At 60.6% G+C, this 14454-nt stretch overlaps 1 protein-coding gene across 5 annotated transcripts; it reads right to left on the bottom strand.

Annotated features, from left to right (window-relative positions):
• Nucleotides 1-354: 354 nt before the first annotated feature.
• TMEM250 (transmembrane protein 250) lies at nt 355-4436 on the bottom strand. Of its 5 annotated transcripts, none has more exons than XM_055089579.1 (4): nt 4313-4436; nt 2939-3568; nt 2036-2616; nt 355-709 (listed from the first exon to the last, which is right to left on the bottom strand). In XM_055089579.1, the coding sequence occupies exon 3, from the start codon at nt 2533-2535 to the stop codon at nt 2116-2118; it is 420 nt and encodes a 139-aa protein (XP_054945554.1). In that variant the 5' UTR covers nt 2536-2616; nt 2939-3568; nt 4313-4436; the 3' UTR covers nt 355-709; nt 2036-2115. The 5 variants fall into 5 exon arrangements, with proteins under 5 accessions (XP_054945554.1, XP_054945552.1, XP_054945555.1 ...); XM_055089577.1 differs by lacking the exon at nt 4313-4436 and adding an exon at nt 3989-4295; XM_055089580.1 differs by lacking the exons at nt 2939-3568; nt 4313-4436 and adding an exon at nt 3989-4295.
• Nucleotides 4437-14454: the final 10018 nt, after the last annotated feature.

Genomic DNA, 14454 nt, shown 5'->3' with positions numbered 1-14454 from the left:
ACCCTACCGCCATTCTGGCACGTGAGGGCATCACCTGTCTTATAAGGACGATACACACTCGCCTGTTGGTAGAGTTCAGCACTCCTGGACCTCACCAGGCCCCCCGCTTGGCCAGTGCCGACAAATTCTCGCTGCCACCCCAGCCAAATCCCCAGGACAGGCTCCAGCGGTGGGGCCCCTGGACTCATGGCAGGGTGGCCCTACAGCCCGTCACACTCCTTCTGCAGCATGGCAGATGGCTGCTTTTCAAGGTTCGGATTTGACTCGTGAAAAACGGCATCTGTGGCATTTGGGGCTGGTTATATCCTTTAAAAAAGGTATCAACTTTTTGAGCTTTAAACAGTCACGCTGTCAACGTGTTAAAAAAATAAGTTTAATGCAGGTGGCTCATTTCATAAAGACTCTCACAGGCCCTCAAGACACCAAGCAGCTTTGTGTCCGCGCCACCGTGACCCCCTGTGGCCCCAGCCCCGTGGACACGTGCCCACCTCAGAGGGGGCCTCAGAGTAACGTGAGTCAACTAACACAAAACAAAGCTTTTGGGAAACAGCATGATTTGGTGCAAAACGTCCTCTGCAGCGCTGAGAAGTGGGGTCCACGTGGGTCGGCTCCTTGCCTGCCGTCCGGGTAAATGGGACAGACTCACTCCCAATTCCCTCGGAGGAGCCGTCCACTGACCTCGAGTGGACAATCGTCCGACAGAAGCTGGCTACAAATTAAAGAGCACAGTTTACAGCCAAGTGTTTTTTGCCTTCTTTACCTGATTTGGCTTTGTTTCCAGTGGCACACAACCGCCCCGACAGCCGCCCCGGCCGCCGGGGGACCCGGCCAGGCAGGGTGGAAGGGGCTACCGCCCGTGCCCGCGGGCGTGGGGACCACCTGGGGTGAAGCAGCATCGGCCTCCCTGTCACCCTCAGCACGGGACCCCATGCCCCGCCTCTGGCTGCTGTCCCAGCTGAATTATTCAGTGCCCCTCGCCTGCCCACAAGGCCTGCGGCTACCCTGTCCCCATGTGACGGAGGCCAGGGTGAGGGGTCTGGGCAAAATGCTGGCCCTCTGGTATGCTCTCTCTGCAACCGAAGGCCCCCCTGGACCACTGGTTCTTTCCTGGCCCACATTCATTTTTGCTCTGTACTCCCAGCTGCTCTAACGGCCACCGAGGCAGGGACAGGGGCCGCCGAGCCCCTCGCTCGGAGGTCCAGCCCTGGCGCAACCCTGATTCCAAGAGGTGTTTCTTCCAACAGACACGTCTCGAACCTGGACGTTCCCTGAGGGGAAGAGACTGAAAGCCCCCCGAGGCCAGAGAGAAACTGAGCTGCCTCGCCAGAAACCCACACTTGAGGAGATGACAACATCCGGCTGACATTCTCAACAGACCTGCCCGGGAGGGAGAGAGTTGCGCCCTGGAGCCGGCCCTCCCCTGGGCTGGACCCTGACCTAGGAGCCGCCAAGCAAACCGAGGTGCCACTGAAGCCCGCCTGGGACTCAGGACCCCCACGCCTCGCAGGGTAACAAATGCAGGCGGGTCCGTGGGCTGGGCGAGGACTCGGTGGCCCAGGGCGGAGTGAAGGGCTTGGTGGCAGTGTGGTGTGTCAGCTGGTGGAGCCTGACGCTTCCCTAAGGCTGGGGCAGGGGCTGGGGGTGCACAGGAGGGGGCTGTGCGGCCAGGAGGATCTCCCCTCCAGATCTGCACCTGGGTAGCACACCCCTCCCGGGGACCTCCCACACCACTGGTGACACCACTGCCCTGGAGAGGGGACAGGGACACAGGCCCTCCAAGTACAGACTGGACCCATACACCCCCCCCCCCCACCCGCCCCGAGAATAGCTTGGAAAGTGCAGGCTGGAACCGCAAGCAGGCGGCGCAGGGGACACGGCACCGAAACCACACACAGAAAGGGTCCGAGCAAAGGCCAGCGGGAGGGAGGGCGCCAGTGTCCCCTTCACAGAAGTCTCAGCCCTTTCCTGAGCCAGAGACGCAGGCGCCGGGGGTGGGTTACGCCTCTGACACGGGGCGGGAAGGGCCCTGACCTACCGCATCGAGAAAAGCGCCCGCTGCAGGTGCATCTACGGCCGGGTCACCAGAAACCGTCCCCGGAGGAGCCCGCGGCGCCCTCACATGTCCACGAAGACCATGAAGCACCAGCCCAGGCCCCCGACCAGCAGCATGGTCACGTGGATGCCGTAGACCAGCAGCTCATTGAGGAGGCGGAAGTCCACGCGCCGACGGCCCAGCAGCAGCAGCAGCGCCGACAGCTTGAGCTGGAAGCGCAGCAGGACGCGCACGCCCAGGTACTGCAGGCAGAAGAGGGCGGCCAGCACGCCCCACAGCGCGGCCGTGAAGAGGCTGCAGCTGAAGTAGAGCAGGAAGCGGATGAAGCCGTAGAGCCAGCGTGCCCGGACGTACACATCGAAGTTGTTGTACTTGGTGCGGGCCGGGCGGGAGGCGCGCGCCGGGCCGCAGGCGGCGTGCAGGCAGCTGGTGTGCGGGCCCTGGAAGGAGCGCACCCGCCGGGGGATGGGCATGACCGGCATCGGGCCTGGGGGCAGTCAGCATAGGCGTCGCAGGTGCCTGGGCCTGCGAGGCCGAGGCTGAGTCCCGGGGGAGGCGTGGGCCTGCGGGGAGAGCGAAACGGAGAGGAGCCAGGTCAGCCGGGACACCAGCCAGCCCGGGGCCGCAGGGAGACCGAGTCTGGGACTTGGGATCCGCTCACATCCCCCGGGGTTACTCTTTTCATAAATGCTACCGAGGACACTCCAAAGGGACCCCCAATCACGTGGGAACCAAAATTCTACCAGCGACACCGGGAAGAAGGCTCAGCACAGTGGCAGCAGGCCCCCTGGCAGTCAATGCCAAAACCACCGAGGAAGCGCCAACAGAAACCCTGGCTAACCTCCCCCTCCCCCAGGATCGGCGAGTCCCCTTCAACGGACTCACCATCCGGCTTTTATCTGGGATGCCCATGCCTGCCTGCGCTTCTGTGGCTGCTTTATCCAGGGCGAGTAAGTCCCCGAGTGGCAACCACAACAGGACAGAAGGAGGGAGAGGGTGTCCACAGGGCAGACGGGGGCCGTTCTCTTCAGCAACTTGACAGGCCAAGTGCTGGAGACCAAGCAGCCGGCACCAGGCTCTGGGCTCCCCTGCGGGGCCTGAACCCTCGTGCTGTCGTTCACCAGGAGTGACCTTGGCCAGGTCACCTCACCCCGAGACCGTCCCTGCTCTGCACACGGGGATGTCGAGCGCTGGGCTCGCAGGGGTGCTGTGGTTAGCAGGCGTTACCGGGCAAGGGCTGCCCGTGCCTGGCAGGGAGGATGACGGCCCAGGGCCAGTGGTGTTATCGCAGGGCACGGGCCCTGTGGCTTGGGCCACCACAGGAGAGGAGAAACAGCAAGTGGCTCTCTAGTTTTGCCTGGCAATTGCCATTTATAGCTTGCCTGAAACGTGGCTGGAAACACAGAACTGGAAGTTCAGGATGTGTAAAATCGGAGCAGCAAAGTTGGTTACAGGCTCTGGGTTGGCACTGCGGAGGGCATCTGCGTCCCATCACATGGCTTGTAGCCTGAGGGCCTGCAGGGGGATTTCTGCTAGCTCCCTCTCCCGCCGCCCACGTGCTGCTCTGGCCGGAGGCGGAGCGGGGGGAGGCCAGGGAGGCCGGGCGCGTCCACCCTCCCCTGCCCACAGGCCCAGCCCTTCCCGCAAGCTTCGGTCAGAACGCGATCTGACAGCAGCTAATGGCACTCAGACGTCGGTGCTCCCTTCACGCGGCGGAGTCGCGGCCCCATGCGGGCCGCTCGCCATCCTCCCATCGCCACCTGGCCGCGGACAACGCATCTGCGCCACGGGCTTCCAGGTCGGGGCCGGGGCGTCCGCGCGGCACCCACGCGCTCGCTTCTGCGGGGTGCCGGGCCCCAGATGCCGGAGGCAGGGCCGACCCGTGGCGCCCCCGGGAGCCGCCCCCGCCCCGCCCGGGCACCCCCGCCCGCTCACCGGGTGCCCTCTCCGCGCCGGCGTCCCAAGCCGCGCGGCCCCCTGTCCCTCGGGGCTCCGGGCGCAGGGCGGCCGCATGGTGCCGACGGCGCGGCCCGGACCCTCAAGCGTCCCCGCCCGGGGCCGCCCCGAAGGGCTAGGGGCTCCCGCGCCCGGTGGCCGGCGGCGTTTGGCCTAGCGTGGGAGCCGTAGCGCCGTCCCTCTGCGGCCACCGTAGGACTTTCCTCACGCCCCTCCGCCCGAGCCGACACGGAGAGCGCCTCCCTTCCCCTAGCCCCGTGGCGACCCCGAGCGCCCGGAACTCGGCGCTTCCCCTGGGCGTACGTGCGTGCGTGCGTGCGTGCGTGCGCGGCGCGCCGCGCGGCCCCTGACTGCCAGCCGAGTACACCACCCCGCCTTCGCCGCCGGTGCCTCGGCTCGTCCTGCGCAGGCGCAGATCTCTGACCTGAGCCGCGGAGTCCCCGGGCAGCTCCTCTGCTCATGCGCCGTTGAGCCCGAGGCGGTTGGCAGTGCGCAGGCGCGGGCCCTACGGGCTCATCTGATCTTCCGGCCCCGGGAGAGCGCTTGCCAATAGTCCCGAGATCGGCCCCGGTCCTGCGTGTCTGCCGCCCGGCGAGTCTGAAGCGGACTGCGTGACACCACCCACGGACGCACGTTCCCAAATGTAGGGAAGACTGGCCGGCTGACCACCCACGGACACCAAGGTCCCCAAATGTAGGGAGTCAGGGCGGGCTGGCTGACACCCACGGAGCCCTGGGGTTGCCCTTTGCCAGGAGAATGAGGATTTCGGTGTAGACGTGTTTAAACATTTTAATCCGATCGAGGTCAGGGTAGGGGAAACTCTTCACGCTCCTTGGATTTAGTCGGCAAGTTCCATTTGCCTGAATTCTATCAATTGTGGAGAAGCTGCTAGTTGCACACACGCGGGAACGGCTGGTTCTGTCCCCCAGTGCTTGCGGGTCCTGGTCTTGGTCGCTGTGTTGGATACTGGACACTCTGATAGAGGGCAGCTCCTCGGGCATCCTTTACAGAAGACGGCTGACCCGACAGGGCGGCGAGCCTCTACCTGCAGGAGCCCCTACCTGCAAGCACGTCACCTCCCCTGGCAATTCCTGACCCCGACCCGCACACGCCCTCTCCCTGTCGTGTGGGAAGGGGTCCAATGCTTGCGGGCACGTGTGGTCCTATCCCTTCAGCTGCAGCTTTGTTGGTGAGGAGAGTCTGGCAGAGTCATGCTGGAGAGGGAAGGAAGGGGCCCAGAGAGTTTGGAGAAGTTTCCAGATCAGGCGAAGTGGCAGCAGGAGAGGATGGTAGAGAAGAGGGATATTTTAAGAAGTGATTCTTAAAATGCATCTTCTCTGCTGCTGGGTTTCCACAGTGGCCCCCTGCTTTGCACCCTACCTCAGGGTGCTGTTTTTTTTCCCCAGACCCTGGTCCAGCCCTGTCCCCTTGAGATGCCCTTTACAGGCCCCCTCCCCGGCTCTGTGAGGAGGCCCCATTGCTCCTGCCCATGACTTGTCCCTTCACACTTGCTTTTTCTGTCCCTCTACCCGTCCTCCACCCAACGAGCTCCTACTCACCCTTTAAGACCCCGATCAGTATCCCCACCTATGGGAAGCCACCTCCAACTATGTGCCAGCCCTTCCCTGGCCCCCCCCCTTGGCAGGGGGGAGTCTCATTCCTGCCTTTCTTATACCTCGAAAACTACCTTTATGGACCAGCCTCTCCCGCTAGCTCAGTTTTCTTACCATGGCACACACAGTCAGATGTATCTTTTCATTGTGATCTAGTCCACACATGCACATGTTTGAACAACTCCAGAAGCTTCACAAACAGTACTTCTCCTGACCATGCGCTCTGCTGTGTTCTGTTCCTTCATTCAGTAGAAGTGCTAGGTGCCGCCTCACCGGCAGCCCGACCACCACCGGGTCAGGAGCCCCGAGGACGAGGACGAAGCTGTGTCCTCACGGCTCAGTGGCAGGGCTGGGGGAGCCCCGCCGAAGAGTGCCGTGTTTGTTCGCAGGCTCGGCCCGGTGTGGGGATTCAGTGGGGGTTTCCTTCATGCTCTCCATCCTCCCAGGCATCCCTCCCTCCCCTCCTGTCCCCTGCCTTCCCGTGGGTGTCCAGGCTGTGGGCAGTGGCCTGGCGCCACCTGCTGGGGACGGTGCATGTCGTGTCGCAGAGCCGGCCGCTGTGATACCTCGTGAAGGGCCTGAGAAGCGCCTGAGTCCATCAGAGGCTTCGAGGCCCGGCCGTAAACCAGGGCACCCTGGGCCAAATCGCACCCGCTCCTTGGTTGTCTGTGGCTGCTTTGGAGTTACCGTGGAGCTGAGTAGCCTCCTACAGCAGGCCTGATGGCCCACAAACCCTATACTCTGTGCCTTTGCAGAAACCTAGTTTAAACCTGGTTTAATATATATATATGTATTTTTGGCTTCACCGCATGGCATTTGGGATCTTAGTTCCCTGACCAGGGATCGAACCTGGGCCCCCTGCATTGGGAGCGTGGAGTCTTAACCACTGTGCCACCAGGGAAGTCCCCGCAGTCATGTTTTAACTGTCCAGTCCTCGGGCGGGGCCGCTGTGACTTCCAGCCCCGTGACAGTGGGTTTAATCCTCACAGATGTCCCGACAACGGAGTCAGGCACGTTAGCGTTCAGCAACCGCGTAGTCCTTGTAAACGGCCCTGTGGTCACCTCGCCATCAAGAGACAGACTGCCATGTGATCCAGCAACCCCACTCCTGGGCAGGTACCCAGACAAAACTCTGATTCAAAAAGATACACACACCCCTATGTTCACAGTAGCACTATTCACAATGGGCAAGATGTGGAAACAACCTAAATGTCCGTCGACAGACGAATGGATAAAGGATATGTGGTACATGTATAGAATGGAATGTTACTCAGCCATAAAAAGAATGAAATAATGCCATTTGCAGCAACATGGATGCAGTTGGAGATTATCGTACTAAGTGAAGCAGAAAAAGAAAGACAAACACCATATGATATCACCTTTATGTGGAATCTGAAATACGACGCAGATGAACCTGTCTACGAAACGGAAACAGACTCAGGGATGTAGAGAACAGACTGGTGGTTGCCAAGGGGGAGGGGGCTTGGGGAAAGATGGAGTGGGAGTTTGGGGTTAGCAGATACAAACTATTAAGTGTAGGAAGGATAAACAACAAGGCCCTACCGTATAGTACTGAGAACTATATTCGATATCATATGATAAACTGTAATGAAAGAGTATTTTTAAAAGGATGTTAAAAAAAAGAATGTAAAATGTGTGAAAATGATTATATGCTCAAGGGAGTGAAATTGAAAACCACCACCAAAAAAAGAAAAAAAGAGACGGACTCGAATTCCCTCCCCTTGGCTGTGGGCTGCCTTAATGACCAGATCCTGAGGCCCAAGTGAACCCCGTGATTCTGGGGCTGTGCAGCTTTCTCCTCAGCCTCCGCGGTGCTCCCTGGAAGCACCAGCTGCTGCGCTGTGAGATGCAGGCCCACGTGGAGCTATGTGGACAGCCCGTCATGGGCAGGCCAGCTGAGCCCAGCCTTCGGGTGTCCCCGGGCAGGTGTCAGACCTGTGAGTGAGTGGCCCTCCAGGTGATTTTGGCTCCAGCCCTCTGGGTCACCCACCGACTTGAGTCTTCCCAGCTGAGCCCCCAGATGGCACAGAGCAGGGAAGCCCTGTCTGGGCCCCGTCCAAACCCCCGCCTCATGTGGACCCTGGGGTTACTGCTGTACAGTACCAGGTTTGGGGTGGTCTGTCACATGCCCAGATGGTTTGAGTGAACATATTTCACATCCTTATAACCACCTCCAAGGGAAATAGTCTTGCCTCCACTTTACAGACGAGGAAAGAGATTTTTGCTCAAGTCAGGCCTGACTCCCAAGCTCGTCACCACCCATGGCTGGCTAATAGGTGGCATGCATACTGGGCCATCTCCTCCGGACTCGCTGCAGACATCACTAGTTGATTTGGCACTCTGGCAAAATCCCTAGTCATCTCACCAGCGGCTGTTTCCTTGCTGGTCCTCGGTTACAGAATCCCAGCCTATCTTTGGGGGGCATCGTGCCTGGCTAACAGATCACAGCATCTCCCACCCCTGATGTGATTCCTCCTTTAGCCCCGTGAATCCAGAGAGGATGCCCTCTCCTCGAGGTGGATTCTGGGCCAGTGTGTCACAAGGGCCAGTCGGACCCCCAGAGGTCACCACAGAAACAGTGGACAGCATTTACGGAAGGCAGTGCAGTGGAGTGGCCGGAGCGCGTGCTCCAGACCCAGCCTGCCTGGTTGGGCTCTGGCTCCACCACTTTCTAGCTGTGGGCACCCCACTCTCAGCATGGTGGTGCCTGGCAGGGAGGCCTCCTGCTGCCTGCCCCGCCACCCCATCCCACCCCTCTGGAGCTGAAGCTCCAGCTGTAGCCCTGGTGCCTGGCACACAGCTGGCCCAGTACTACTTGAGTTGTTGGTTGGTTGGTCGGTTGATTAAGCGCCTGCCCTGTGCCAGGCATTCAGAACTGGGGGCCCAGGCTTTGGAGGGAAACAAGCCTCAGCCTGGCATCACCCAGTGACATCCACGGGCATCAGCTCGCCCGGCTCCAGTCCGGGCGCCCTGGGCGCACAGTGCAGGGGTAAAGGGCGTGGGAGGGAAAGCAGGATGAGCTGCTTGTCGGGGCAGCACGTAGATCCCCGGCTGCAGGCCTGGGGGGTGACGCCGGGGGCCGGCCGAGGCAGCTGGACTTGCCCTGATTTCAGAGGTGTGTCCACCCTCCCTCCCCGCTCCCCCCGGGCTCTGCAGCGGGTGGGCTAAGCTACGTAACCTCCCTAAGTGTCCAGCCTCCATCCGTGAGCTGGGTGTCGCGTCCCCGGTGGCTGTTGGTGAGGGTTGCAGAGCGTGGAGCCCTCAGCCAGGGCCGGGGCACGATGCGTGCCCATTAAATGCTGCCGGTGACCGAGCTCCCGGACTGGGACCCAGCCTCTCACCGTGGGAAGGAGGAGCCCACACGGCCCGTCTCCTTGGTGGCCCTGGCCTCCTCCCGGGTGGCAGGCCCACCATCTCACGGGTGTGCCCTCCTGACACCCAGACCCAGGCCGCGAAGCGGGCAGGGGAGGCTGGGCCCCTTTCCAGCACCCACCGCCCCGCTCCCCGGCCCAGGTTGTATTTTCTCCCGTGCTAATTTCACGAGAGACACAATTCACACGCCTGTTGATCGAACGGTTTTGTGCTGACGGGAGTGAAGATTTGTGGCAGGGTTATCGTCACCCCCGAGCGTGTGCGATCTGTCTGGCTCGGAGGAGGCTGGCGGGGCGGATATGTTTCATGGCACGCTCGGAAGAAAAACATGGGCATTTATATGTCACTTGTTGCAATGCAAATGCTAACCTGTGCTTCTTTCAAAGCTTTTAATGAATTGTATACATTCCGGAAGATTTATGAGGTGAACGCAACGGCTCAAAATGTTACTTTTAACATATTTGTCAGTTTGGCAGCAGCACCAAGAAAATCTGGAAGATATTTGCATTCAGAAATAAGTCATAAATAGATGCATCTTAAAAGAGGTTTATTTTGGTCGTTAATGGTTGATGGGCCCCCCAGCGCAGGATTTAAAGGTAAATTATGCAAAATCAAAAACAAACCTCATAATACTTAATCAAACATGCATAAAACTGTCAGGCCCAAATAAATTCTCTCAATTAACTTGCCTCAGATGGTGATTACATTCGCTAATTTAATCAGCCCCAGAATAATCTGGAGGCCCGGAAATGATGGATGGCTGTGTGTGCACGCCCCCGGGAGCAGGGTCAGAGCTAGGCTGTAGCAGGACGGGGAGGTCAGGGCCCACCTGTTCCTACAGGGCGGCCCTTTCCCTTTCCCACTCGTGGAGGTCTAGCCCATCACCAGGCGCTTGGCTTGGACCCCCGTCAGCTGCTGCCCTGGGAATGCAGCAGCCTTCACATGTGTCACCTGGATGGCCGGGCCTGGAAGTCACCATCTGGAAGCAGTCCCACTCTGGTTTTGCTTGGCTCCACAAGCCCTGGCATTCACATCGGTGTGATGCCAGCTCCCTCCTGGTCTTTTCCAGAACAACAGAACAGGGATGGACTGGGAATGGTTCCCTTGGCGTCTGTCCATTCCTCCCTCTGATTCGTGGTTAAATGAGGGTTTTGACTTAAACTGTATTTTGTCCATTTTGCAGGCGGGGGTGGGGGGGGTGACAGGCGGTCAGGCCGGGGTGAACCTGCGCCTGGGCCTGCATGGGGAGGAGGTGGTCTCGACTCGAGGCCTGGCCCGAGGTGGGCACAGAGCCGAGCCCGCCCAGTGCACCCTGTGGTGGGGACCCAGGCAGTCCTGCTGCCCCATCACTTTGCTTCCCTTCTGACCAAGGCTGTGTGCCCGTTTCCCTTGGTACCTGCCAAAGACCTCCCTGTCCAACAGGACCACCCAGACCAGAGCAAATCACCAAGGAGAATTGCACGAGGCTTTGTGCTTTAAGAAGGGAACCGAAGCTTTGTGGAGTGTGTTTCTTTTTGTAAAATCTGGTGAGTCTATTTCATCCGGAACCAAATCTGCTTCTTGGGTAATTCTAGCAGGTGAGAAAAGGAAAACACACACAGGGAGGGAGAGACAGAAAGAGGGAGAGGGGAGGCTCATGTACACCTGGTCGCGCTGATCAGGGACGGTTGGGTCTCTGTGCTTCAGTCTGAGCTCCTGACTGCTGCCCGGATCTCGGGACCCCACCTCAGGACCCCCATCTCACCCAGGGGCCCTCTTTACCCCTCTCCCTACGTTTTGGTGGAGGGCCTCTGTTAAGCCATCGGCACACAGCCTGCCTCCGCTGCTTCCCCAGCCGCCCTGTGGGGCCCTCTGGGGACAAGCCTGGCTCGGCCCTGGGACGCAGGGGGACGCTGTGTTCCTTGGTGCCTGCGTTCCTCCGGCGAAGCGCTCTAGTATTGTATTTAATTGTCAAAGCGGGACTCTGTTGGGTACCTGGGTTTGCATTCTGCTCTATACCACTTGGCCTTTCGTAAGGAATGTTTTCCATGTCAGTGGACACTCTTCATAAATCTGGCTTTTGGGGCCACCTGCGTGCCGGTGCACGATGTCCTGTCACCTCATCATTCCTCTCCAGCTGGACACGAGCCTTGGTGTCAGTGTTTTGTGAGCATATACAATTCTGTGATGAACACCCTGGTACATAAACCTGGGTGCACGCACCTTTCACCTTCCCTCGGGATGGATCGCTGACGCTGGCTAACTTTTTAAGGCCCCTGACAATTGCCGTGGCCGGACCCCTGCTCTCTCTGCTGCAGACAACGACTGAGGCGCGAGGTTCCGGGCTGGGGGGCGGGGAACTCCCCGCCTGCGGTTCTGCCTTCGCCACCCCTTGCCTGCTCTCGCTGGTACAGACATAGCCTCCTGAGAACCGGCAGCCTCTCCTGCCAACAGGAATTGTTCCTCCTGTCATTTGCAAAACAAGCCGCAAAGAGTGTCCATGCCTCTGAGAAGGAGAGCTGCGACCTGATCATCCTGGGGGCTCTGGAGCCGCAGGCTTCCATGGAAGCACAGAGGCTGGTGGTCCAGGACACGGCAAAGGGGGACACTTATTTGGAACCTGGTATCCAGACTCAAGATGGTCTTAGCCAGCAAATGCACTGAGGGTCACCGGGGCCAAAGAACAGCCTGTCTGCTGGACTGTCAGCCCATAGGGGCACCAAGCTCCTTCAGTAAAAGGCAGTGAACCTGGAAAGCATCGTGCTCAGTGAAATAAGCCGACACGACAGACAAGTGCTGTGTGATCCTGACCATGTGAGACCCTAGAGTAGTCAAACCCACAGACAGGAAGTAGATGGCGGGGCCAGCGCTGGGGGAGGGGAGGGGAGTGAGTGTTTAATGGGGACAGAGTTTCAGTTTGGGAAGATGAGAAAGTTCTGGAGAGGATGGTAGTGATGGTTGCACAACAACGAGAATGTACTTAATGCCCCTGAACTGTGCACTTAAAAATGGTTAAGATGGTTAAAAAAAAAAAAAAAAGGGTTAAGATGGTAAATTTTGTGTTATGTATATTTTACCACAATAAAAAGAAAAAGAAACGGGGGCAATAAAAACATACATTCCTAAATACTTGAATTTGCATAAAAAGCACTGCAAGAGCAAGAAGGCTCGGGGGTGGGGGAGCAGGTGAGAGGGGCTCTCCCTGTGTGGACGGCGGGGTGTGGGCCTGAGGTGCCAGCTGATGGGACCCAGGCCTCAGCCCTCACACAAGCCGAGTGCGTGGCCTTGTGTGGATGTCCACTAGGGCGTGCACGCGTCCCTGCTGTGTTCACGCCCTTTCAACTGACCTGTCCCCTCCCCGCCGCACCCTATATCCTTCCAGATGCTTCCAATGGTCCTCCTGCAGCTGCCTCCACTGGGACTCTGAGCTCCTTTCTGCGCCCCTAGAAGCTCTCCAGCCCGGCCAAGGGTCCTAGGTCTTCCGGCCGCTCTGGGCTTTGAGGGTTTAGCGGAGGGAAATAAACTAAACTGAACCCGGGGAGGGGCAGAGCGCGGTCAGCACGTGCCCCTGGAGGGAAGCCGGGGGTGGGGGACTCCGGCCCCATCCGGTTTCCTGGCTGGCCGAGGCAGCAGCCCCAGCCCGGGCGGCAGTCACCTGGCCTGCGTCCTCGTGGCGTCCCCGCTCGGTGGAGACGCAAGGCCCCTGGACTCCGACATTCCAGCATGCAGGTGTCCTGAGCAGTAAAGGGGTTCTGGGGGCTGGTCTGTTGACCCTCCGAGAAGGACAGCGGAATCTGTACGCCCCCGACACAGAAACTGCTCCTGTCCAGCAATAACCCAGGCCTCAACTAGGCTCCTGTGTCCCAGGGACAGTGTCCCCCATGAAAGAACGAGTGCGACCCCACTCACCAAGCACTGACCCTCTCAGGCAAGGGCGCTGGGGCCAGACTGTCCTCGGGGCCCCCGGGTCCTGGCTGCATCTCTGGGGTCTCACTACCCCTGGGGCCCAGCTTCCTCCACTGTGTGTGTGTGTGTGTGTGTGTGTGTGTGTGTGTGTGCGTGCTGGGGGCAGGGACAGGTGTGCATTAGCTCTCAACAGTGCTGGGTTGACATTAGGGCAGACCGAGGCCCCTCCCTCCATCACCTCCGACCCATGTCCTAGGGCCCTGAGAGCTGTGCTGTTGGCTTCTGGGAGTGCTAAGGGTCTCAGGTCCAGGACTCAGGTGCTGGATGGAGCCTGCCTGGAAGGTGACCCCAGAGCGGCTCTTCTGCACCCACCTTGTGTGTTGCTGCTGCCGCCGGGGCTGTTCCGCGGGGCTCCCCTTTCCCGCCTGCAGGCCCTGGCCCTGTGCTCTGGGTCTGGAGGGGGCAGCCTCCTGCAGCCCTCCCTGCCTGCTCCCAGGAGTGGTAAGGGCAGGTGGTGAGGGCTCTTTCCCTTATGGGCTGGTGGTCCCGGGCTAGGCTCTCTTCATTGAATGGGAACAATCACAGCATCCAGAACTCGCCTCGGGGCAGCGACCCACTGTCATACACCTAAGACTGCGTGCACCGCAGGTCCACCGCTGTTTTATACCCCCGGGAGGAAGAAAAACTATTGCCAAACACTCACCCTCCCGCCCTCAAGGACAGGAGGAAGCTGCGCTTCGGAGGCGTCCGCACAGACAGGTGAGCATCTTAAAGGAGCAGGCGCGCACCTCCGCGCCTGCTCGGTGAGTCATCTCAGCACGCAAGGCCGTGGGTGATGGAGCCACAGCACCAGAAGACTCTCCCGGGACAGAGGCGCCCCAGCTCCGCGGCCCGGGCTCGGTCCGGCTGGTGCGCGCGGCGGCCGGAAGGGGGCACCCCCGGGCCGGGCCGCGCACTCGGGCCGCGGCCTCGGTCTCTCCAGGGCGGGGCCGTAGGTCTCCCGGAGACCGCGCAGGCGCTGGGCGACTGGAGCCCGCCGGACACCCCTGCTCACCCCCGCTCACCGCGGGGACCCAGGGGCACCCTTGCTCACCCCCACGCGCCCGGGGCACCCTGGCTCATCCCTGCTCACGCCGGGGCACCCCCCGCTCACCTCCGCACACCCTGGCTCCTCTTGGGGCACCCCTCCCTGCTCACCCCCGCGCACCCGGGGCGCCCTGGCGCATCCCGGGGCCGGGCTGGTCGCCCGCGCTCTCCGTGCCGGTGTCTTCCCCGGGTAGCTGGGCGTGAAACGGGCCGCGTTGCCGCCTGGCCCTGGCTCTGGGGAGTCCTCAAGAGGAGGGGTGCGCTGCTGCGGGTCAGGGTGCAGCCGCGCCGGGAGCCCAGGCTTCTTTGGGTGAGCTGAGCGCTGATCCCAGGAGGGACTTGTACCCCCTGTACATGGGACCCCCGCCGCAGAGCAGGTGGGGAGCACCCGGGTATGGAGAGAGTGGACCGCGCCAAGAGGAGGGCTTTGTGTCCTGACCCGCCCGCTCCGGGGTCCGCACCCGCCCG

Source organism: Physeter macrocephalus, chromosome 13, assembly GCF_002837175.3.
Source record: "Physeter macrocephalus isolate SW-GA chromosome 13, ASM283717v5, whole genome shotgun sequence".
Taxonomy (NCBI): domain Eukaryota; kingdom Metazoa; phylum Chordata; class Mammalia; order Artiodactyla; family Physeteridae; genus Physeter; species Physeter macrocephalus.
Note: the sequence above shows the minus strand (reverse complement) of the source record. Positions and strands in the feature narration are given on the sequence as shown.

Bases quoted from the DNA above. Each gene is read 5' to 3' on its own strand.
- TMEM250 (XM_055089579.1), bottom strand. From the start codon at position 2,535: ATGCCGGTCATGCCCATCCCCCGGCGGGTGCGCTCCTTCCAGGGCCCG.